General features: G+C 38.4%; 1 protein-coding gene across 2 annotated transcripts in view; it reads left to right on the top strand.

Annotated features, from left to right (window-relative positions):
* The window catches only part of STARD9 (StAR related lipid transfer domain containing 9), a 100,680-nt gene that overhangs the window by 65,136 nt on the left and 8,922 nt on the right, over positions 1-26,622 (top strand). The window contains exons 20-24 of one of the 2 annotated variants that reach the window (XM_051791960.1): positions 732-835; positions 4,224-4,271; positions 11,307-11,497; positions 13,603-14,086; positions 14,968-26,172. In XM_051791960.1, the coding sequence (XP_051647920.1) occupies positions 732-835; positions 4,224-4,271; positions 11,307-11,497; positions 13,603-14,086; positions 14,968-26,172 (12,032 nt within the window). Of the gene's footprint in view, positions 1-731; positions 836-4,223; positions 4,272-6,169; positions 7,036-11,306; positions 11,498-13,602; positions 14,087-14,967; positions 26,173-26,622 lie in introns of those variants that run through there. The other variant, XM_051791961.1, reaches the window with a different exon arrangement.

The following is a 26,622-nucleotide window of genomic DNA, read 5'->3' as shown; positions in this document are numbered from 1 at the left end:
CGAAAAGACCAGTTAAGAATCTTTCCACATCTGATAATTTTCTGAATCATCTTCTTTCTCTGTCATTTCACTGTCTTGAACAAGGTATACTAGAAGAAATGAAGATTTATGGGATTACGTACTTAAGTATTACTGACTTTGGAAGCACTTAACTTTTACATACATCAGAAATAGATAAAATATTTCTTGGTATGTTAAGCTCAGGAACTAACTACTGTAAGATATTATTTGGTTAGCTAGTTCAATAATATTTAAAAAATGAGATAATTCTTAAAATTACTAGCAGATGTAACTATGAAACCACATTTAAGGAATATAAATTTTCTGGTTTAGGGGTTAACCATATTATCAACTGGTATTGGCAAGAATCCACCTTTTAGAATGGATTTTCATGTAGTAACATTTTATACCTTCCACTCAACTGTCTTTTTGTACTCACTTCTGTAGTTGAGATAAGGGGCTTAACATTTTTTTGTTTTCCTTCTTAATTTCTTGATTAATGAAACATGCAGTACATTAAAATAGAGCTGCAAAAAGAGATGTACTCAGTAACAAATACTTAGCAATTTTGCTCATTATCAAAGACTAAGTAGAAGTGTGAGATTATAAACTCACATGGGAGCTATTATGCAGCATTGCACATTGTAGTTAACAACAGTGGTATTAATGATAACTTGAAAGTTCCTGGGTTGCTGTGATTTATTTTTCTTCCTGTCTCATGTGTTCTGTAGATTAATGAAACCCCACCCACTCGGAGTTGTGGAGCTTTGGACTGGCTCAACTTAGATGGAAATTGCACCAATTCTCCACATTATGTCCTTTCTTCTCTATACAAGTAAGTTTAAAACTAAGCAAAAACAGTCGAACAAACAATTTCTCTTGCAGGATTATGTTGAAACCAAGGACTTGGTTAGGCAAAAAGAAAGCTATATATAGAATAAGTCCCATCACGTTGTTAAGTTATCAAATAAAAATGTCCAAGAAAGTCCACTGGCCAACTGACTAAAATAGAGCATTAAGATCCCCAAGCAACAAACCTGAAAAATCATTTAGGGATGCACAATTAAGAAAATGCCTCAGATGAGAGTGTCAGACAGCCTTAATTCAGTTCACTTACACATCTCCATTACAACTGTTTTGATTTACAGCTAATCTACAATTTTTACAATATTCTTACTTCAGTGCACAGAATGGACTTTTCAGGATATGATTTAACCAAGTTAATTTTTACCAATTCACTTTCCCTGCTGATTTGTTGTGGACATCAGGTTTGTTTGTTCATAAATTCCCTTAAGTTCAAGTCCTCATTGAGCCCTTCATCTCAGAAAGCCAATGTCATTCCCTCTTTTTTTTTTTTTTTTAAACTGAAGAGTAAATAAGGCATATACTGCTTTCAAAATGTTGAAGGGCTGCTCATACTCAGTGTTTAGTGTATGCTTTTATGACAGAGCCTTTCTGAAATGGAAAGCATTGGTATGATAAAGACTGATTAATATGTATCATGAAAATTAATTGAAATATATTCTGGTTTAGTTCAAAATAGAATATCACAGAATTAAATGTAATTGGATTCTTTCTCTTTTTTAATTCCTCTCAGCCTGGCACATTCAATTGACCTGTTAAAGGCAAGAAACAGCCATCTTTTCATTCATATCTGTTGATAGTTCTTCTTCTTGCTAGAGTGGTTTTGGTGTGGTAACATACTGGGAGTCTTTTATCTTTTTCTAGACAAAGTATCTCATTTTTATAAGCATAAAATGTTATCTCTATTTAGAACATCTCTTCATAGTTCTAGTCAAATGGCTTCTTTCCACCTTGGATGGTATGTTTTTATGTGTTCTCTTTAATGTATCTAATCTCTGCATTTGCTTTTCATTTGCTGCAGTGATACCTATCTATAAAAAACGTTATTTCATTTTGCTTCTTTACTGATGAACATTTTACACATCATTGCTATTATTTTCTTTGGAAAAATTACAAGGAATTTTAAAAACAAGAATTTGTCTAATAACCTTCAAAAGTAGATACTAAGGTGCTCTTTACATGGGTGTAAACATCAGACGTGGAGCTTTTGTCACAGAAGTTTTTTGATGATCCTAGAAAAACCTGCAGAAATCCAGAAACATTGTGAACAGTTTATCACAAATTTGCACTTGTTTTCCCCCTTTTTAACCTGACAAAATTGCAGAACATTTCTGATTGATTTTTTTCCAGACCATGTTGAGATAGCAGATTTGTTTGTGTTGATCAATTTTTTTAATCACTTGGACAGGATATTACAAGCATATTACATTGTTTAACATTACCCTCATGCTTAACTAGAGTGTTTCAAATGGTTACTTCATTGAAAATGAAAAACATTATGCCATTGCATTTGCTTGATTTTTATGAATGTCCATTTCTTACAGGAATAAGCTATCAACTATGTCTAATAATAGTAGTTTCTCACCTTACATAATACAGTGGTCTTTTTTTTCCTCTTGAATAGTTATTTGGCATTGGTAAACTGATTTGATCTACTGAGTCTTCCTTTACAGTACCAAGTGAGTCTGTGTTTCTGTACAGACAAGTAGTTTTGCTCATGGGAGGGCATCGTGATTGAGACATTTAGCGTAAGATCTATATTATAAGAATAAAACGATACATGTGGTCTCTTGAATGTCCCACTTCCATGAAGAAAAGTCAATGTCAAGTACTAAAAAGTGTTGTCATGGTTTAACCCCAGACAGCAGCCAAACCCCACATAGCTACTTGTCACCCCCCACCAGTGGGATCAGGGAGAGAATTGGAAGGGTAAGAGCCAGAAAACTCATGGGTTGAGATAAAGACAGTTTAATAGGGAAAGCAAAAGCCACACATGCAAGCAAAGCAAAACAAGGAATTAATCCACTGCTTCCCATGGGCAGGCAGGTGTTCAGCCATCTCCAGGAGAGCAGGACCCCATCACATGTGATGGTTACTTGTGCAGTGGGTTCACCTTGGCTGAACGCCAGGTGCCCACTGAGCCACTTTATCCCTCCCCTTCCCAGCAGGACAGGGGAGAGAGTAAGGTGGAAAAAGAAAACAACACAAATAGTGGATTGCGATAAGGCAGTTTATATTGATGCAACAAAAAAAGAAAGCAAAAGCAGCTTGCACAAGCACAAAGCAGGAGCCAGCAGTTAATCTCTACTTCCCTAAGCAGCGATGGTCAGGCACTTCTCTGAGGAGCAGGGCTCCAGCACATGTGACGGTTGTCAGCAGGCAGCCATCAGAGACAGTGAGTGCCTCTGGTCCTGCTCCTTGCCTCAACTTTTATATCTGGGTTGAAGTCATATGCTATGGAATATCCCCTTGGTCAGTGTGGGTCAGCTGGCCTACTTGTGTCCCCTCCCAGGATCTCACCCTTGACTGAAGAAGGAATGTTACAGTGCTGTGCTCAGCAGTAGCCAAAACATGGGTGTGTTATCAACACTCCTCTAGCTAGCAATGCAGACCACAGCACTGTGAGGGCTACTATGGGAAAATAAATTCCAGCTCAGCCAGATCCACCACACTTGGGAAGACAAACACTGTCACTCTGAACATCCTCTCCTTCTTCCCTCAACTTTATATACTGAGCATTATGTCATATGGTATAGAATATCCCTTTGGTCAGTTTAGGTCACCTGCCCCAGTTGTGTCTCTTCCCAACCTCCCTTGCATCCCCAACTTCCTTGCCCAAGTGGCAGTACAAAAAGCAGAAAAGACCTTGGCTTTGTGAAAGTCCTGCTCAGCAATAACAACACCACCTCTATATTATCAACCCTGCATTCAGCACAAATCCAAAACGCAGCCCCCTACTAGCCACTATGAAGAGACTTTATGTCAGCCAAAACCAGTCACAGGTTTGTCTGAGGTATTTTGCAAACTGTAATACAGGACTAAGGGGACTACGAGAGTGCTTATTTGCTCAGCAGTAAAAAGCTCACCCTAATGCAGGGTCTTGTCTCTGTCAGAAAGAGATACTTAAAGGAAAATGTAAGAACAGGGAAAGCTCTGTGTGTGTGTGAGTGTCTTTCTCTTTTTCTCTGTCTCTCCTCTCACTTAATAGTTCTTGGTGTTCTCCCAGCTGCTAGTAACCTGCATCTTGGTGTCTTCCTCTATTGAAAATAACAATAACATCTTTGTGTATAGTAGGCTTCAGTGAAATTTTTTGGACTTTTTTGGAAAATATTTATGATTTCCTGTTTTTATTTTTACAGTCAAAAATGTAGAAACTGTAAAGAAAACAAATGTTCTCCTGAACTAAGGTAAGAATATTAATGTGTCTAAATCATGCTGAAATTTTTGAACCCATTAGTTTCATCATTCTCCTGCACTACACTGATTTCCTCCAGAAGAGTTGGAAACTAGACTTCAAACTTTAATTCAAAATATTTTATCATATTGCAACACACTAAACTTCAAGCTTTAATTCAAGTTATTTCATCATATTGAAACAAGAATCTGTATGTGCAGCTGTGTTATAGACAAGTCTCTGCAACCATGTTCTTTCTTAATTCTAGATTTTGTGCAAATGGTTTCTGTCTTTGTTGCATGTGTAACCTGCATTTAAAAGCATGACTACAGTGAGGTTTACTCTCAACTTGCTACTAATTTGCAGCATATTAGACCCCTAAATATATTAAATTTTATGTCAATAGTAGGTACTGTGAATACTCATTACTATATTGAAAATTCCTTGGACAAATTGGGTTCTCTTCTGCTGAGAATAAAATGGCTTAAGGGAAGAGTAAAAAAAAAATAATTCCGAGCATCGAATATGGTTCATTCATGCACAAAAGCACAGCAGCTGCACATTGCTTCCTTCTAGATTTTTATTTCAGAACATATCAACATATATATTACAGTAATGGTTACTTAATGATATGAGTCTTATCTCCCATGCTGTCAGTATGACAATATTTTTCTCATCTGCTTTTCATGAATTGAATTACCAGTTCAACCTTTAATTGTACATTGGAATATTATGAGAAATGGGAGAGAAAAAAATTTCTACCATTGCACACAAATATTAAAACTTTAGACATGAAAATTTCCTTGAAAAGGGTTTCATTTTACTCTTGGTTGCTTCCTCATACACCCTACTCCGAGGAGCCACAACACTTGAAATTTCTGGTATTTGCTGTCAGCCACCAAACACACAGAAGGCTTGTGAATGGCATCAGTCATCAGATTATAATGTCACCACAAATAAGTCAATAATAAAGTCTTGCTCCTGTCATTGCCTTAACACTATATGGCATATAAATATAAACTCCGATTTTATTGTCTTGCTGGTTTGAAAAAAAAAAACAAAAACAAAAAAACCCAACAGTGGAGTTGCTCCATTAGAGTCAAGTGGTATGGCAGCACACTGACTTAATTTTATCTGCTTGGAACATGTTTAAACTCCCTTTCCTTGAAAATACCAACATTGTTAAACTGGGGAGAAAAAAATTGATACAGAATAACACAACACAGTTATTATTCTAATGTGGTATAGTTAAAATGTTCAGTTAATATTTTTAAAATACTCTGAGTTCTAACTAACAGTTTTCATCTGAGAATTTTAAAGTGTTCTACAAAAAATAAATAAAAAAAAATTAAGAAATCTTTTGCATCTCTTAAAAGATCCCTCAAATATTCCATTCACAGAGAAGTGCACTGTGTTAATTACAGAAGCTACAACTTGCAGCAGAATCACGTATAGTGGGTTAGCAGGGGAACTAATTCTATATATAACTGAAATTGTGATGGGAAAGCCTGTGTTAGCTGAACTGGAATTGAGCAAGAAAGGAGTAACCTTTACTGGAGTGTGTGACTGTGTCTTGTACCTGTGACTCTTTGCCAGAAAGAGGTCCAATTTTGGAGATGTATTTAAAGGGATGCCTTAAATAAGTCATTGCCTTACTGTTATTTTGGGGCTTTAGGCAAAGAAAAAGAGGTTTTGCATGGAAAGGCTAAAAAAAACACACATAAAAGAAGCATAGGTGTGCTTTTTATGTAAGCAAGCCAGTTAATCAGAAATCCAAATAATACTTCACATGATGGTAATTTCTGTGGAGGGAATTAATCTACATGTACATTTCCAAAGATCCCTTATTTCTGAAGGTCTCTAACTCTGCTGGCCTTTCTGACTGATTTCTGATTCCCACCTCCTGCCCACCAATACCCAACTTCTGCTTTGAATTCTGTGAGTGGCATTCCTTCAGAATACAAGATATTCATATCTTCTTCATTCCTCTTCCCTTTGCTTTAGGGAGGAGAAGGGAGATGTTTGGGCCTCTGTGCTAGGCAGAAGCAGATGTATGATCCTGTGCAGCTGCGTAGTGCCTGCTGCTGTGTGATGCTCTGAGGCCCTGTGGGAAGTGCCCCGGATTGGACACGTGTGGAGCAGGAGGATAGGGCAGGAGGGGGTGTGGGGAGTTGTGTGGATGTATATTAGTAGATAGGCTTTTAACTCTGACTTGTGATTGCTCTCAGTGTGGGATTCGCAAGGGTGCAAAATGCCTTGCCAGCATCTTTTTTTCTGCTTTATTTTTGATTCTCCTTCTCTTGGAAAAAAGCATTTGTAAAAGAAAAATGGGATTTGAACACCAGGCTGCCAGAAAGATGGGGATGCTAACTTGACTGATGTTTTCTTTTGAAAAACTGGCACATTTCAGCTTTTACCAACAGTGATTATTTTCACTGGAGTTTCTCTATTTGAGCCTTAAGATTTTGTTGCAGCAGGTATTCAGCCTCACCACAGAGCTATTGCTGCCATAGTTACTGGAAACTGCATTATGCTGTAGCAGCCGCCAGCCTCTGCATCAGCAGAAGTGTTTGGGGAAGAGGGGAGGAGAATTGCACAATAGCATCCCAGAGAGCTGACAACAAAACCGGCTGGAAAAAAATGTGGATTTACAGATGGTTCATTTAGCATGCAACGTGCAAACTTTGTGGAGAGAAAAATGAGATGGAAAAATACGCCGGCAGAATCGGTATAATATGAAAATTTTCTCAGTAATTTATGATTATCTTTAGTTTAAGGTTGGTGTCTTTTTGTTGTAATTTTACTTGCTATTTTCAAAGGTTTACATGGAGAAGGGGTAACTGTTGACACTTCTTGCTGCATTTGGTACACCTAGAAATCTGCATGCTTTTATGAAATTCTCTGCAGGGCTGCTTTTCTTTATATGCTGTATGCCAGAGTATGCTGGTCCTGTGAAACCAAGATTTTATGTATGTCTTGATACCTACAGAAATGAAGCTGTTTCTCTTATGTTTGTCCTGAGGTTATATTAATTCCTGCTAGAACTATATTGAGTGTAGATTGCTTATGAGGAAAAGCAGGAATATGAGCAATAGCAGTCTGTGCTTGATTCCTGTATCTCATAGTATTCCAGTAGTTCAAGTCTAAATTTAACAGTATATCTGATTTAACATTAAAGAAACAAGTAATCTCATCTATTATAAAATTGGGCTAAATTCTTATGTTAACTGTATTGATATTTGGTTTTAGTTTAATCATTCAAACATATATTATAAAAACTGATTGTTCTTTGGATTGTATATTAGGTGATTTAGTTATGAAGTCTGTGTGAAGCTATTATTTTCTTTCTGAGCCATTGTCATCTCATTTCTTAGTTTAGTCTGTCATGTTATTTCCAAACCCAGCAAGTGTGCTGACATGACATAGCACGTTCAAAGGTAGAAAAGGAGCATTCTGACATTATGCTCTTGGTTTCAGCAGTTTCTGTGAGAGATGGATCTGTATCCCAAACCAGACAGTCATTTTGCTCTCACAGTCAGTAGTCTCACAGCCAGAGGGAAAACATTTTCTGGCAAAAATGTATTATGTAAGTGACTCTGCGTGAATTTTTGTTCTCTTTTTTTTCCACTTGAGAAAACTGTCTTTAAGAAGCAGCTTCAAAAAAAGAGTATTTAATGTGCAATCTGTGTATTCACATCTGTCCTTACTGCCCTGCCTGGAGTTTTTTTCGTACTGTTGAAAATTAGGAGATGAAGGAAAGAGACACTGAAAGAACACCAAAACCTGCAATTTGTATATATACATTCAGCAACAGTATTTTATTCCAGAAACTAACCTTACAGAGGGAGAATTGTACCAACTAGCTACATCACCTGAACAAAAGCAGAAATAATACTGCAGTGGTTGCTGTGCTGTGTTTGTTTTTCCAAGGTTTAAAGTGAAGTATGGATATGCCTCTGTACTCTGCCTTTCTGGGGTGTAGTCCTAGTATGGAACTATGATTAGTAACATCAGTTTGGCCTGCATCATGTTCTGCTCTGTGTGCAAGCATACATGCCTGTTGGAAAGGATCTCACAGTTTCATATTAGTTCAGCAAAAAGCCATTACCACACACATGAGGGAATATGCTAGTGCTGCCGAGAACAGCAAACAGCACGCTTCCACGTGCATTGTCTGCATTGCTTATCTCTGATACTTTAGAATGTGGGGGTGGACTGTGGTTTCAGCAATGTTGAAAAGTATGGGAAAAGCTTGTGACCCTCTCCCAGCTGTAAACAGATGCTACCTAACCACCTCTGCAAGCATTGTTAGGTCTTTGGATTTAAATGCAACACTGAGTTGATTCATATACTTAAATGGTTTGGGTTTCAATTTGTAAATGGTTTGAACTCTGATAAGTCAATTTTATGGAAAGATTTGCTGAGAGCTAAAAGTGGTTAGGAAGAATGAGAGACATTTTATAAGAGGAATTTTACTTTATCTAGTTTTAGTAAACAGTTGCAGAACAAGAATTCTTTCTCTACTGTTTTACTATCATGTTTCGCTTTTCACCCTGCTGGCAATGATTTACTCATTTCCCTAATCTCATACAGAATGGTCCTAATAATGATAAATTAATAGAAATCAGTTCTTCTGATACTTGACTTCCTGATGTTTGATAATGCTAATGGTTCCTCATCACTTCTCTTGTATGAATGTACTTTGCATCTTTCACATGTGTCTCACACGAAGTGACTTGCCCAAGGTCATGTGAGACCAGTAATAGACTCATATTTTTCAACTTTTATACTATCCCAGGAATCAGAGCCTGTTAGTCAGTTATGTCTGTTAGTAGAACAGATTAAAGACTATCCCATTATCAGAGTATGCACAGACACTCTGCTAGGTTTAGTGCATAGGCATCCAGAGGCAGTCCTCGCCCTGGAAGACCTTGCAGCCCAAGTAAGTGAAAGCACAAAGGTGACGTAACTGCTCCAAAATCAAAGATCTTTTGTCTCAGATCAGTACTTTAACATCCAGAGTATATGGCTGCTCCATTACACTTCCCTTGGAACACCTCAAGGCTGCATTGAGGGAAAGCCTCCCTCAGAGTTACCATTGAAATCATGGGAACTTTTCCTAAATGAGAACTTTTAAATTTAATACTGTGTTTGCAAAGTGGTTCTGCTTCAGCTAACCAGTCTAGCTTTAACCTCTGAGTTTGCCCCCAGTGGTTGGTGGCATTACAAATACCTGAACAGCTGGAGATTTGTAATCACCATACGAGCATTTCAGTGTTGCAGTGAAGTGTCAGTTCAAACCTACTTGAGCTGAATGAGAAATGAGGCATCCCATTTCTATTTCCTGGAGATCAATTAAAGTTTATCTAAGAGGAAAAAAAATTACAAATCACAGGGTGCTGGCATCTTGGTAGTCAAGCCAAGGACAAACAGATCTTGGACCTGCCTTTTCTTATAATTTGTTCATATGAGTCACAAATAGGCACAAACCATTTAGCAAATTGCAGTAGCAAAGTTTGTACTCTGTTTTCACTGTGCCAGACAATTGAACAGATGATGTTCTCTTTCGGTTACTCTCACCAGCATTACATTTACATAAACATTACAACAAAACTGAATTCTGTTTTTCTCATGCGAGTAAGAGTCACAGTAGTACTGTAAATTGTTGAGAATTTTAAAGGATTTTTGTACTGAGGCTTTCCCCCTGCTTCTTAAGAAAGTGAAATGTATGTTCCATGTAAAGGTACTCCAGGAGATTTGTAGACTTTGGCTGCTTAATTGTTTCTGTATCTGTTTTGTCAACTAAATTAGCAGACAGAATCAAGTTTTTGCTGTAGAAATGGTTGCTTTGAACACATGCTCACAGCTCTAAATAGAGATTTTAAATTATTCCTATGTAGCAAAGGTCAAATACTCTTTTCACACAGGTGACCTTGTATTGGTAATGATTTTGCAAACTACATGATGTTTCCAAAGGTTCCCTTTGAAATTTTATTTTGGGGTTTTTTTGACCTTCAGGGACTCTTTAGTTTTGCTACCTTTGCTCCCTTTAGAAGTATAATAAATGCATTGTTTACTTTATTAGTAAAATATATTCAGAACATTTTTCAAGAGCCAAAGGTTTAATTTTCTGAGGTTATATATAATAATGTGGTGTTTAGAAACAAAACAACAGGCAAAGATCATATATCACCTTTATATATAATCAAACTAATGTTAGGAATTTCTTGATGATAGCATGTGGAGAGGTAAAATATATCTTTTCAGAGAGTTATTTTAAATATTAAAATATTATGCTAATATTTTAGCATGGATTCTAATATTCTTAGCATGGATTATGCTAAGAATAGATACTACTTTGGTCGTTACTCTGTGTACGTGTATAAAATTTTGGCACACGGTAAGGAGACAAACATCTTGGAGGAGATTGTAAAGCAATTTTTCACAGGTTAGTCACTTTTCTGATCACAATTCTGCTCCAAATATAGAAGCAATAACCCAATATAGTCGTTGCATCTAACAGAGAGTTTGGTGATCAAGGTCTTTCCTTGGTACTGCCAGACACTGTCGGTGTAATCTCAACAACACCTGTAAATATTTCTAGGTTGGAGCTTTCTTGGTCTGAAAACAGGGCAGAATGTTTCTCATTTCAGTAAAGTGCTTTGAAGTAGTTGGACAACAAATATCTTATATAGTGGTTATTAAATTTTGTAACTCCTCCCCAATTTCATTTTTGTAAGACTTACAGCAAAATGAAAAGTGACAATATTTTTTAAATTCTTTTTGCTTTTATCTTTCTGGCAGTGGAATTACCTGCTTCACCACTAGAGCTTTCATGTTTGCTGGTATTTATGACACTTACAGGATTGCAGCCTGCTGTGACATGCACATACACAGCTACTTTACCATAACGAGTTTTTGTCATAATACATCCTTATTAGACAAAACAATATCTTCAATGTTGTCTGTCTTTCTTTAGTAAGATGATTTGTTTTACTACAAATAATATTTGTTTCTGGTTTTAATTCACTGTCAACATTTATAACAGCAGAGAAATAAATGCTGTGCGTGAAGAGTACAAGCAGAAACTGAGAGACCAGGAAGCTTTCCACAGAACACAGATTCAACGACAGCAGCTGTATGTTGAGGATTTAAAACAACAGATTCTGAGAGGACAGATCAAAGCAGAGCAGGAACTAGAAAATGACCAAGCACTAATCAACCAGCAAATCCAAGAAAGTGGGTACCTGCCTCCTCCCCTCCCTCAGTGCCCTTCCATTACTGCATACTTTTATCCTCTCAATGTTTTTGTCCTAGTGCTGCTTTATTTTATGGTGGAACTTTTCTTACAGCTTATTACTAGTTTTCTCTTACAATTGCCTTTCCCCTGAGCACAGTTACTAAGCTCTGATTACCAGGACCGAAGGGCCTCCTTCACAGTGCTCCAGCAGCACTGTTTAATTAGCTCTGCAGGTCACTGCTGGGAGAGAGAGCACCAACTACTCCCCTGTGGCATTGAGCCTCTTCTCTTCTGGGCTGATCCCATCCTGCCTCCCTACAGTTTTGCTCTGCTCGCATCTGTAGTGCAACTCTGCCATGTTTATTCCAAAACTGGATCAAAAAAGAGACTCATGCTTTGGTTCAGATAGGAGTTGTTTCTAGGAAGTTCTACGGTGTGTGCAAAAGTCCTAAAGGCTACAACAGTGATCAGATTTTAAATGGAAAATAACTATGTCAGAAGGTGAAGCCACAGCATGTTTTGAGAGGTATTTTTTAGTGTCAGTGGCTTCTGGCCCCCAGAGGTGCTATTTTGTATGCAGGCAGCCATATTCAGCAAGATGCTTTGGGAGAGGTTGGGCTTCTCCTTAATGAGTTTATAGACTGATTTGGGAACATTTTCAACCTTGAGATGTTTTTGATCACTGAAATTGAGTGGTTATAGTGTTCCCTAGTTTGTCTTCTAGTGAATGATTTGATCCAAGTTTCTTGATAAGCCAAGGGTACCTATATAAAGGCATCATTCCTACCTGGCAAAATCTGCTATTTGCTCCTGGAAGAAGAAAACTTTGGTGAATTTTTGGCAATGTCTCAGACTACAACTTATGCAGTCAGCTATCTTTTAATTATGCCAGCCACAATGAAGAAAGAAAATTGTTTTGATGGGATACAGCAGCATATGCACAGAGAACAGGAGAGTTCCCCCCAAATACATTTATTTTGTGGCTCTTCAGACTTGTTCTCTGCTTCCCTTTATTTCTTCTGTTTTCGCTGTGTTCGCACAAAGCATAGCCAGGCAGGTAGTTTTTGCCAGCCAAATACAATTCTTCACTTGGCAACCCACCAAAGTTCTTCACCTTTTCTGTGCCTTCTGTGGCTCAGCTCCTGACAGAGGCATGTTTGTGAGCAGAGATTAATTAGCATCTTAGAACTTGCAGGTCTTTTGCAGGGAAACTTATCTGCCAAATATTCTGCTTGCTAAAACATACTAAAGAGGACACATCTGGAAATGAAAAGTTGAGAAAAAAGGCTTTGTATGTGAAAGTTAAAAGTGTTATTAAGAAAAATTAACTAACATAATGACTAAAATGCTTCCTTTTTATCCATAGATTAACCATTGAGCTAGAATTCCTACTTCTGTGCATGTGCTCTGTGTAGAGTGGCCAACATAAACAGAACAGGAGACTTACTGTGGTAGAGATCACTAATGAATTATGTTTAATAAGATGAGTAGTCACCAAGCAAATGATGATGACAATGTCTATGCACTAGTGATTTCTTATATTAGGGAAACTTCTAGAGCCCCAAATTCTCTCTTGCGGCTTAGCTGTGCAGAGCTGCAGGTAGCCCTCATTCATCACATCAGACTTAAATACCTCTTAATTCCTACACCCCTGCATAAGCAACAAAAAGTTGCTTATTCAGTAAAGGACTGCACATTGAAAAGTGCACAGAATTGAACGCAGGTCTTTTCATGCTTCCACTATATTTTAACAACAAAATTGAGGTGATGTTTGAGTGTAATCACTGAGAAATTGAATGTGTTCTACTTTTTGCTCACAAACAATGTCTTATCCACCAGTTTCCTTATCTGTACTGCCAAACCCCTGCTCATACCCTGCAGTTGCTACCCAAGTCCTTAACCCAATGGAGAGGCTTTCAGTTATCAATTAAGTAGAGCAATGATACATTTTCCTTTAAATGGTTTGCCAAGTTTCCACTCTACATGCATAGAAATTCTGTTCTCAAATGATCTCTTGAGGCTGATTAAATAAAGAAAGAAGGTAGTAACGAATAAAGTTTTTCCTATGATTTTTACTTTCTTGTAATCATTGTTTTGTTTACAGACCAGCAGTGGCTTATAAATGAGAATAAACGTCTGGCTGCCCTTCAGCAGCAGCAGAGGGAGTTTGCAGTGCAAACAGAGCCTACGCTGTACGCAGAGGCTGAGGTGCAGAGTAACACTGGGGTGGAAATCTGCCTTTCCCTGTTACAACAGAACAAGAAGAGACTGGTGCAGCTGGAGCTTTTGCGAAGATACTCCTTAAAAAAGGCTGAAAGAAACATAAGGCGGAAAAAGGTCAAATTCCAGCTGGAAAGAATAGTCAAGAAGCAGAAGTTACTGGAAGCCAAGCAAAACCTAGAGCAGCTGGAAGCTAGCTGCTGGCTCAGTGAAGAGTGTGTGAAACAATCCCAAGTCCTAAATGAAAATATTGCTGTATGGTCCTCTTTGGATCACCAATTGCAAAAGAGATGGAAGTCATTGGGTTTGAGTTCCTTGCAGCACAGGCAGCATTTGTTCTGTAACACACATCTGCCCCAGGTACCCAGGTAAGTTAACATCTGCCAATTCCTCTGAGCTTTCAAAAGTAATGCAAATTCAAGGTATTTTCAGTGGCCATCTATAATCCCAAATGCCTTTCAATGTATTGAAACAATCCCAAAACCTGAAATATCAGTGAACCTACTATACTGTACATCCCACTGGAGCAGTTTGTCGTTTTCCATTGGGTTTGTACTGTGCATTCCCTACTTACGCCTTTAACACATCTTTCTCAATGTTTTTTACATTCCTCTCTCAAGCCTTTCTGCACTTTTTACCTCTTTGGGAATGCATTCCAGAACAGGCTTAACTCTTGTTATTGCTTTGCTCAGGCTGTTGGAAAATACTAATTTCTGCATCATTTTATCTTGATTCAGATCAAACTCTTCCTTCAGAATATTGGTATCTTTGGGATGATTATGGATTGGGCTTTTACACTGGCCAGCCTTTCTCAAGCTAACTAAAGATCTCTATGCAATGCTAAAAAGTTGTGGTGCTAGAGTGTTTATCACAGCATGGTTCTTTGCTGTTTCTACAGCAAGAAATACTAAACTCTGCCAGGTGGATTTCTGTGACTTAGAACTATCCTTTATGTTTAATTAATGTTTGCAGCTATTTGAGCCTACAGAGACTCAATACCAAGCTATACCACATAGCATCGAGCTATTCCTTTGCATGCAGAGCATATTCAGGATAGCAAGGGGATTGTATAGCTACTGACAGAATTTAATTTTTTTTTTATTCCCTGCTAGAATTTGCTTTTGAAAGGCATTAAGATTGTTGCTTCGTGAATTGTTACTCTTAACTACAAGACATTACTGAGGTGGAAATGTTGTTAAATACATTATTCAAGCATGGATTGGATTTTATTTCTTCTTTATTTCCACAGCTGTTTGCTGAAGAGGGAGTCTCTCTCAAAGTTATCTACCTCACCAAATATTGATCAATACTGTGAAGGCAGTACAACGGGGAGGTTGTCACCTGTAGAATACCTTTACAGAAGTCGTGAAGACATTTCTGAGAGTGACAACCTTAATGATGACAAGGGGATCTCCTTTTCGGTGCAGAGGCAGCTAACTGAAAAACAAAAACCATCTTCAATTGGAAATAAAAAAGTAGCAGAAAAAGACTCTAATGATTCAGCTATCATGGCTTGTATCAATAAAAATTATCAAAAAATTGCAAAGTTGGATGACAATCCAGGGCAAGCTGGATCTCAAAACCAGACCTCTAAAGACTCCTCTCCTCATCTTTTTAAGGAGAAAGATGAGCCTAAAACCTTTATTACAGGGACAAGAATGACAAAATCAAAGGTGCTAGGAGATTTAAGTCAGCCTGCAAGTAGCAATCTAGCACAAAATAGAGCTCAGGTATCCAATAAAAAGATTAGAATGGATATCAATGGAAAAGGCCACAGGTCTTCTCCAGAAAACTTTCCTAAACAAATGAAGAAAATTGTGTATGGAAACCCATCGGTGCATCTAAACCAAACTGTCATGAACTGGAGGACAGAGCCAAATTCAGCCTTGCCAAGTCATGAGAAATCACCAGTGGAACAGAAAGAATTTCTGATGGCAGCCACATCAGTAGGAAATCTCACTAAGGTGAACTCACAGGCACCACTCTCTTATGTTGAAAAAAAGTGGCACAGTGCTGAGAAGCTAAGTGCTGGAGTGTCCAAAACAGCCACAGATGTGCTGGGGAACTGGCAAGAGGATGACGAAAATGAGATTTCTGATACTGACAGTTCCTATTCTGTAGATTCTCTCTCCTGCACTTATGCAAAAGCTTTCCCAGAGAAACTGAAACAAGAAGATTTTGACAGAAATAAATGTCCTGCCAACCCAGAAGATTCTGAGAGTGATGACAGTCAAATGTCACAAGACTCTCTGGTAGAAAAGGAAAATAAAGCAAAAAAACAAAATGCAAGCCAATTTCACAAGTTAAAGATCCATCATGAGCCAGCTAAGCTTTACAAAAGCAGAACTGAGCACCATATTTCATCTTTTGTGACATCATATGCATCTCGTAGGAACCTGGAAAAGGCTGAAAGAAGCTTTTCTCTGGATAGCTTAGCTGATGGAGAAGAGATGCCAGCAGAAGATCTGGTAGAAGAATCCAAATCGGATTCATCTGATGAAGTGCCAACAGAGATTTTCTGGAAGTTACAAACTCCTAGATTACCAGCTATACAGATTGAAGAAGACCACGAGTCCAAGGCCTGCAACAGAGATACAGAAGGAACAAGTTACGATCTGAAGCTGAGCAGTTCCTTTTATTTGGACACCAAGCCACAGCCTGCTTTCAGTAATGCTTGCGAGCAGTTGCTGAAGGGGACAAAAGTCTCCTTTGTAGAACAAGAAAGGTGTCTTGATAAAAGACTGTATTATGCAAGTGAAAATCCTTTGCTTACTAATGATGCTTGGCCTTCCTGTGACACAAAGGTTGACATCAGCAGCCCCAGAATAACAGCACCTTCTTCCCATGAAAACTTGGAATTTCAGAAAGCTCATCTGTGTTCTTTGAGCAAACCAGACCTTTGGCTGAAGAAAGATGATCTAAAGCAGTCAGCTGCTGAAGTTTCTTTTGTTTCTGGCTCTAAGCAGATTCACAGCATTACTCACTTATCACATCGTGTAAATGAAATAAACCCAGTTTTCTCCTCTGACACATCGGAAGTACCTTTACCTGAAACAACAACTGCAAGCAGAGTTTCTGAGAGTGGATCATTAAATAAGATTCTTAAGGAATGGACAAACTCTAACAAAAATTCATCCTTGGAATCTCAAAATGTTATGTCCTCATTTGTTAGCTCAGTAGGACCAAGTTCTTCTTTTGTTCCTACTTCAGCAAAACATGATTATTTTAAACATTCAAGGTCATGTCATCCTGAACAAGAACAACTGGATGAATTATCTACTTACAGGTCTACCACTGAATGTACACAAACATTCAGCTGCTTGGAAAGCAGCTCCACTGCAGACTGCTTGTCACTGGTATCTAGGAAAGAGGAGGATTCTCTCCCCACAACTCATCCAGAGCTGCCAAAAGATCACACTCTGCAAAAAACACCTTTTGTCTCCGTGTTGCCTGTGCAAACTGTGGAGCAGAGGAATGTCTGTTTAGATGCAGATTTAGAAGATGATTTCTTGAGAACTTTTTCAAAAGATGAGCTTGACAATGACTATAATAACTTGATGGCAAAATCAAGTGTGACAGATTCAGGCAGGGGAAGTGCATCTGTCAGTGCATCTGCTGCTGAATCTTCTATGGGACTTGCTCATAATATGACCTCAACACAGACATCTGCAGTAAAACACATCCAATTTGGAAACCATGGGCAGCTTTTACCACTACAAAAAATACCAACACGTTGTGATGAAGGTTTCTTTCTCAATGACTTAGCAAATAAGAACTGCTCTCTAGTAAGCAGCTCTAAGTTTCAGACACTGGCTGGACATGGAGCAGAATCAACTGTTACAGAATGTCTCCTCAGGTCCGGGGAGAGTAATTTGGAAACAATGCAAGAAACAGATTATGAACAAATATCTGCAGAAGACATAACAACAGAGACAGATTTTTCCTCACAGGAGACAACATATCGATGTCACCCTTTAGCTGTTGCTGCCAGTGCAAGTTACAGCCAATCTGCAACACCAGTAGAGATGTCTGAAAAAGAGATAATCTGTATGGAAACAAGCACAGATAGTTTGACAGAGGTTGTGCCAGAGGTGCCTTCATTCATAGGTCACAAAGAATACGAATCCAAGGATGAAGACTTGTCTTCACTGAATCGTTATGAATTCAAACACAAACCTGTTTCAAAGGATTACTCCCATGAGTGTGCTCTAGCAGACAGTCAGGCAAGTTGCTTATCCCAGCAAATTTCAGAAAAGTCTACATTATGCACTGATAATATAAGAGAAGAAAGCAGTGAAAGCAAAAAACACAATGCCTTGAATTCTCAGGCTGTAGTTGAGAAAGAATTTTCATCCAAATACGAAAACTTAGTGGTAAATGAAGTAAGTTATTTCATAGTGAATGTAAATGGGAAAGACACCAAGTCCTTTCCTGCTGCTATTTGTGAGACTACAAATGATTTTCTCCCAGAATCTAATTCAAGCATATTTTACAAAACTTCAGCGAAAGCTAGTCTTTTTCAAAGTGCATCTGAGACTGAAAATTATGATAAACTATTGGAGCAAGTCACAATGGTGAAAGGAGATTGTAATGCTACATCTAGTCTTACTGTGGAAGTCAATGCCACAGAAAGTTGCTCTGACGTATGTTCTGGCTGCCTTTGCACAACATGCTCTTCAAAATCAACCGGGCAGAAAAGCAGTACACATAAGACAACCGACGTTTCTGTGGAATTTGATGCCACCATTCTCTTGGAAACAGAAACACAGAACAAATCTTTACTGGAATCAAGAAAAGAGAAAGAAGCCTTTTTTGAAAATGATTGCCCAGAGGACATCTTTCTTATTGAAGATGATGTAAATTCAGAGTTGGAAAGGGTATTTGAATGCAACACAAATGCATCAGCTACCGTTTCTCAAGAGGAGAGTTCATATATAAATAAAGAATCCAAATTTTTAAGAAACTTAGAAACTGATCCAGAAGAAACCATAGCTCCTTATCAGAATACAGAGGAAAACAGTGATGCAGAAATAATTAACCAATTAACCAGTAGTGCAATCAACTTAGAAAAAAATATATTGGAAATTAAACCCAGACAGATTGAAAGTTTACCTGACAATCCAGAAGCCAAAGTCCGAAGTGTAACTGAAGACAGCAGTGGAAAGGACTTTAAAGACATCAGTGTATCTCAGAATCCAAAGAAACCTACTAATATTGTAGCTTGTGAAGTTCAGTGTGAGTTTAATTCAAATCTGTGCCTGATGCATGAAGAAGTGGACAAAGATGAACTGCAGGAAGCCAGCACTGAGGTAGAACATACTCAGGAATCAAAAGCACTCCTGCATTCTGGCAGCCAACTTGAACCAAACAGCCTTTGCCAAAGAGAAAAAAGTGAGAAAACAGAAATAGGTATTTATTCACCAGAGTTTTCTGTTGCTCCCAAAACCACTCCTTCAGCTGCCTGTTCCCACACAACAGATACTGCTCAGAATATTTCAGGGTTCCTTGATACTTGCGAGGGGCTTGTACAGACAGATAGAACAACAGAAAATGTAGCTGCAACTGTACTAATCACAAAGAGGCAAGCAAATATTTTAGAAAAACTTGAAAATGAAGAACAAATAAGTTCTAACAATTCAATTGAGTATTGTGTACCAAACTGTTTGCCCCAGGAAGACAAAGTTGACGAATGTGAAATGACTGGGAGTGAAAAAGAAATTACTGTGACATACACCAAGGAGCTGGTTATTACAAGGCAAGAAGACATATGCACAGATGAAAATGTTTTATTTGCTCAACAGTTTCCAGCTTTGCATCAGATATATTGTGACAGAGATGACAAAGAGGAAAGTTTAAATCAGTTTAAGATCCCTGAAAGATACCTGACAGCTTCAGAACTAGAACAGAATATACTGTTAGAGAATGATTCAAGATACCATGATCCTACTGAAATGAGCGAAGATGGTGACTCAGCAGACTCTGTTACAGGAGTAACATGTCCTGAGACAGGAAATGTAGTTGATTCATGTGAATATTCAGTTGATGATAGTGCTGGTAACAACCAATATAGAATTGAACAAAAATCTACAAGTCTCGACAGACATATGTATACGAGTTGTGCTATGCGATCTCCTGAGCACAGCACTTCAGAAAACCTGAATGTAGGTATTGTTAGAAAAAGACCTGATATTTGTGAACTGGATCCAGTAGGCTCTAGAGTTGAGGAGGAGAACGTGCTTTTGGAGAAGCTAGTACAAATGGCCAAATCGGACAAAAAAAAGCAGATGTTTGTAGAAAACACAGAGGAGGTAGAACTGATCTTTTTACAAAACCCAGATGAACTATTCCCTGAAAACAAAGATAACTACCAAAAGACACATGATGACAGCAGATTAAATGAAATCTTAAGAGAAAGCCAGTGGGTTTCTACCAGCTTTTCTAGAAAGAACGAAGACATCAGCAAGCAACAAAATCCATCAGCAACACTGATGTCTACAGGAAAAACCCAAGAACTTCAAGACTCCCCCTGCCAGTCTGTAAATCACTTTTTATATCTTGGAGGAAGTGATGATTCCCATCTTGTTCAAGATGTTCCCACTGCATCAAAAGGACATACAAAATCATCTAGCAGCAGTCTTGGAACTGGAGCTGTTCTGCCTTACTATGAAACATTAATGGAGAGTGAAGTCGGTGTCCATACATCTGTTACAGGCAACAAAATGGGAGAAGACAAACATCTTCCAGATAAAATGCAAAGTAAGAGTGTAGCTTTTTCACAAATCGCGACCACACAGGAGAGGCAGGAGGAAGAATCGTTTGTAGTTAAAAATGCAGCTGATTATGCCATATCTGCACAACATGTCAATGAGAGAAGCTCTTTCACTTCCTACAGTGCAGGTGGTCCTGAGCCTGAAACTGTTGTACTTCAGCAAACAGCCAAAGGAAACTCATTTTCCTTGGAAATATTAGATTCTTCTGAAGATATTATTCGGGATGTTAACAATGCTCATGAAGAACACAGTATGGATTTAATGGTTAATAAACTATTAAATGACTGTCTTAATTCCAGGGAAGATACAGCTCAGGAGGAAAAGGATACCATTGTGCCTGATTCACTGCTCTTGGATAAATCAAACCTGCTTTCTTCTTCAGAGAAAGAAGTGATGGAAGACATAGGGATGGGGAAAATGCATTCTTTACTAGAAATCTCTACACCAAAAATCTTTCACAATATTAATACAACTCAGGTAGTACTTCAGTCGAGGAGTTCATCACTGCATGATGAGAAGGAGAAATTTTTAAACACAAGCTATCCTACAGCAAACAGTAAAACTGAAAATGCCAAGTTTCCTGGTGTAACTGGATATCAGCACGAGCCTGGAAAAAATCAGGAGCATGAGACTTCTGAAGAGTGCTGCATAGACCAATCAGGCAATGCTGTTTCTGAGAATGCTTCAGCCCTTTCAGAGGGCCTGAACAAGTCTCCAAGGGAAAATTCACATTATAGTAAAGAGTTTCTAAATTATAATAGGAGCTTGGGTGCTTCTGAACATTCTCCTGGTCTTCTGAACTGTCCAGCATCACCTGCAGGTAGTTTGATTGCCAGCAATGGAGACAAAACTGAAAATGATGCTATTCCCTCTGAAGAAACAAAATACTTTGAAAGTGAATCAACTGATTTAAATGTATTTGTAACTTCTTCTGGTGTTTCTCAAAAAGGAGATGAAAAGGAAAATAATTCTGCAGTGGCAGAGGTCACATATGCTCAGAATAATAAACTCCCTGAAAAAGTGGGAACAAATCAAAAGGAGAAAATTATTCAAGGTTATTTCCAGAATTGCAATGACATAAAAGAAAATATAGTTCATGAGTACTCAGAACACAGCAGTAACACTACTGGTGTGACCATATCAGAATCGGGCTTGCTTGCTTTCCAGAGCCAAGGGCAGACTGGCATTAATGAATCAAAGCCTCTTTCATCCTACTCAACAGAAGAAACTCCAAGTGATACACCATTTCAAAGCTCCAAGAACTTCAGTGCTTTTAACACATCTTGTTTACTTGAGGACTCAAAATCTCTAATATTTAGTCAGCTTGAGGACTCACTTCAGGATACTTTTTTGACTGAGAAAGTGACCTCCAGTTCTGCAGACATGTGCTCTGTGAAAGATCTTCCCCAAGCATTTGCAAGTGTCAATTACCCATCCTCAGCAGCATTTTCAGAATCTTCTTTAACTGCAGATATAGGCCATGGTGAAACTGGCACATATGATATTTCACATTTAAATATATTGAAACATTCTCCATTTGCTGTTTTTCAAATACAAGACACTCAGTCTGATAAGGCTGTTGTATTTGATGAGCCAGTATGTGCTTCAAGAAGTATTTTACTTTCTCTTGCAAAAGAAAATAGGCATTGTCCAGTGTCAGACACAGAGTGTAGTTCATGTAAAAATTCCGCTGTGGATGTGGAACCTGTGTATGGAAGTAATCGTAAAAAAATTGACAATGATACAAAAGTTGATCAGCACCACTGGGATAAGGTTCTAACACAAGAAGCTTGCACAGAACACAGTGAAAAAATATTAAGTGATAATCCTCTTTTATTACCATCGTTACCTTTTTGGGATACTGAAAGGGCAATTCTTGTTAAGGAGGGACAAATGAGAAATATACTTAACAGAAACGAGGAAGAATTGCATTCAAATACTGAGGCTGAGCATCTTGCAGTAAAGACAGAGCAAACAAAAACATTAAGTAGAGAACCTGCTGAAAAGGAAACTACTGTATCCTCAAATTCTTCAAATGAATTAATAGGCTCAAAAGTTACAGCGTTTGAAAATCTGCATCCAGGAGATGTTGAAGTGGATCCTGAATACGCCTGCAGTTCAGTTAGTCCAGCATATCCCACAGACAGCAGAAGTGCTGATCCCAGGCACCTGTATCACACTGTCTTGGGATTTGAAAGAAACCCGGCAGATCTGCAAGATAATTGTCGGTATGTGCCTACAGGTGAACAGACAGAACACGTACCAAATAGAACAAATCCAGGGAGTAGAAAAGAGATTTTACTTTGCAAAAGTAATACAGGTTCAAGTGTTGATAGCCCTGCTGATGATGCTGATGTAGACAATTGTTCAACAACTGGAGACACTATAACCAGGAATAAAACTGCGAAATCAGAAAGACCAAAGTTTTCGGTAATAAGTAATGAAACTACCTCCATAAAGTTTTTACCAGAAAACCATGATTTGCCTCCTCAACAATCTAAATTGGTGCAATTTAGGAGCAAAAGATCATATTCTACCACACAGAATACAAAGAGCTGTAAACAAAGTGAACACAGACCTTATTTACAAAGTCACAGAGTATCAGCCCCAGCTATTGCTGTTTTCTCTGATACAGAATATACTTTGGAAGCTTCATCTAAGGCAGATCCTTTGTTATATTCTGCATCTAAATCACTACAAGATTTAAATATGAGTGTAGAGCCTCCATCACCAACTGAAGATGATCTTTATGGAACTGAAAGATTTTCAGAGCAGGAATCAAAGAACTTTCTAAAGGTTAAATTTAAACCCAGATTTCAGCAAAGAATGGCACAAACTAAGAAGTTTGCAAACTGTGATCCCAAAAATTTACAAAATTTTGCAGGAAGAAGCCAAAGCAGCCAGTCTTTAAAAGACTGCACTACTCAATCTCCATCATGCTTACTGCCCACAGCTCACAGTTCTGTGGGTGCAGAAGTAAATGTCCATTCAAAGAGTAGTTCTGTAGCTCAGTGTAGTGAAGGGAAAGGTGAAGAAGGTGGATACCAGCCAGATTTAATTTTGCAAGACAATAAAGATGTAATCCACTTTAGTTCAAGTGATATCAACCCATATATTCACTCATGGCAACAAGATGGATCATGCAAGATTGGCTGGAAACAGTATGTTTTTGGAAGTGCAAGTGATGTCTCTTGCAATCAAATTCCTTCAAATATGGAAAATCATAAAGTTATGAGATGTTCCAGTGCAGACAATGGACTGAATTCTCAAAATTCTCCTTTTCATTCTCATCTAAGTTCATATGCTACAGCAAAAGTTTTATCAAGCACTTTAAGTAGCATTGAAGGTCTTCAAGGATGGGACAGTGTCAGACAAGACTTTCAATCTGCATATTTGAGTGACAGTACCAAGCAGCGTAGCAACATATCCAGTGAAACACTAGAAAGTAATTCAGAAAATAACACTGCTGAATTTGAGAATCCTTCTGCACAACCTGGTAATTCTTCAATGCAGGTTGATGAAATTGTACTATTATATCCTTCTGAGGCTGAAAGGTCTTCTAAAAAAATACCAGGGATTACATGTGAGCAGGGAACACAAACAGCAACTACAGGAAGGTATAAAAGGCAGAGAAGACATCAGAGAAGCTATACAGATGTTTCTGCAAAAAAAGAGGAAAGAAACAGAGATTTATTTCTTCAACCTTCTTGGACAAGCATGCAGAACCTGTCCATGCATCTATCACAGCTTCTGCAGAACACTTCTGAGTTGCTGGGAAACCTCTCCCAACAGAGTATTATAGATAATGAGCAGAATGTCACAATCAACCAAAGAGGAACTGAAGATGCTGTAAAGGCTACTAGATCAGATAGCTGTACTCAGACTACAGCAGACATAGGCACTCAAACTGAGATTTTGGAAGAACCTCAAAGTAAACATGAAGAAAAACAAGTGGAGGCAAAAATGGAAAATGAATTGAGGGCAGCTCAGGCAGTAAACAATTGTAAAGAAATTGGTGCAGATACAGTAGGAAAGATTCCCGAAAGGAAAGAGGAAGTGCTCTCTCTTGAAGAAAGAACAAAAGAACAAACAGGGACGAAAAGTCTGGGCAGTCCTGACTTCCATGACAGTCTTGACAGCATTTTGGAAGACTCCTTTATGCATCTGCCTCTTTTACCCAGAACCTCTGCTCCTATCTTACATTTTCAAAAACCATTGTTTAATGCAAAGCAGAAGGATACTTTTGCTAGTGCCAGAGTTTCATCTCTCACATCATCTTTGCCAAGCTCAGGGCAAGATGATTCTTCGTGCACTTTAGTTAGCAGCCCTACTAATAGCACCTCTTACTCTCCAACATCTTACACTCAAGATAAAAGAAGTGTCAATGAAACAGAGGCTCCAGCAGAAAGAAAATTTTGTTACAAAAATACCCTGCTAGTAGATAGGGCCTCTTCCCCTATTCTTACTCTTAGTGCTAGTCCCAACAGCCAGACTGCTTTTAGCAAGTCTGTCTGCCCTATTAAGGAACGTCTTGGATATTCCAGTGTTGCTTCAAGTCCCCTTCACATCCAGAGAAAGCAGAGGGCAGGTCCACAGTCCAGCATGCACCCTCACGTAGACAATTTTTCACAGACAGAAACAGAGAGTGATTCAAGCGCTTCTGGAGAACATAAGGGCATAAGAAAGAAATCCGGAAGTTTCTCAGGTAAGAAAGCAGCCAGTGAGCTTTTAGGACAGGATGATTCAAAAGACTTGGAGCAACAGCATAGACTGATGGTTGACACCCACACTACCATTTGTGCAAAGCGGCTGTATCACTCTAGCAGTATGTTGGAGGTGTCGGGCCACAGTGAAGTTGTAACAGGTGATGTCAGAGACCACAGTTCACTGGCACGTTCGCTTCGTTGTATGTATGTTACAAGGGGAGGAAGAGGTTCTTCAACTGGAATTGGACATGAAAAGTACACTGAGAATTCTGATACTGCTTTGATTCATAACTACTCATCTCCAAATGCTGATTTATTTTTTAATCAAAAAATTAGTGCCACTTGTTCAAGTAAGACAAGTGCTGGCACATCCTCAGAACCTGTGGTAGAAGCATCTTCTCTACAATTTCATGATTTCTTCTGGAGGAATGAAAACAGCTGCCCTCCTGCACTCTCTGATGTGAGTGATGTGCAAACTTCCTTCCGAGACGACAATACAGGTTCTGTCACTGAAAGTGAATGTGACACTGAAATTCCTCTCAACAAAAATAGTACTTTTGCAAAGCCATACAGGCCTCGGAGCTACAGTCTTCGTGACTTACCCATACACAATAAATTTAGCAACTGGTGTGGTGTTAAGGGCAGCCCTCCTCCATCGTTACTCAGCTTGAGTGGCAGTGTGACCGATTTACAAAGTCAGGCAGAAAAGATGACTAGAAGCACACAACCAACAGAAATGGAAGGGAAATCCCACCTTTATGACAGCAGGAGCAGAGAGATTGAGAGACTTCAGAGAGAGCGTGCCCAGATCATGTCTGGCGTTCACCTGGATCTGCATCAGCACCCCCTCACAGTGGAACTGACTGAAGCAAAACTCAATTATGGCATTGGGGAAACAGATGCCCTGCTGAGGGTCCTTCAGAGTGGAAATGCAGATGATACAGTGGCAATTCCAGTGAAGCAGCAACTTTATGAAAGGTAAAGTAGTGTTGTATTAAGTATTTTGAATCCACTTCATGCAACTTAAATAGCATTTAGTAATGAGCACTTAATCACTTAGACTGAGTGAAGTATATGTGAAGAGATATAGTATTAAGCTTATTTTATAAACCTTTAAGTAATGCATTTAAGACAAAATTTTGGGGTTACTTCAAGAAAACAGGGAAAAGCATAAGATTAGGTGTAATTCGAAACTCGTGCCACTCCACTCTTAAAATATCTAGTAGCTGTAAGCGTTTTCATGTGTACCTGGTGATCATGGGAATATATTTCATTGATTTATTGCAATGTAAAATAATTGATACATCCTATTTATGGGGATATCTCATTCATTCTTTTGTGAATAAATGCTGCAGTATGAATAAACCAGATAAATTTTAAACTCCCATAAATATGCAAAATAAATCATTTAAATCAAGGTCCTTGATT

The sequence above is a fragment of the Manacus candei genome, unplaced genomic scaffold (assembly GCF_025592945.1).
Source record: "Manacus candei isolate 608988 ecotype Guabito, Panama unplaced genomic scaffold, ASM2559294v1 h1tg000033l, whole genome shotgun sequence".
NCBI lineage: Eukaryota > Metazoa > Chordata > Aves > Passeriformes > Pipridae > Manacus > Manacus candei.
Note: the sequence above shows the minus strand (reverse complement) of the source record. Positions and strands in the feature narration are given on the sequence as shown.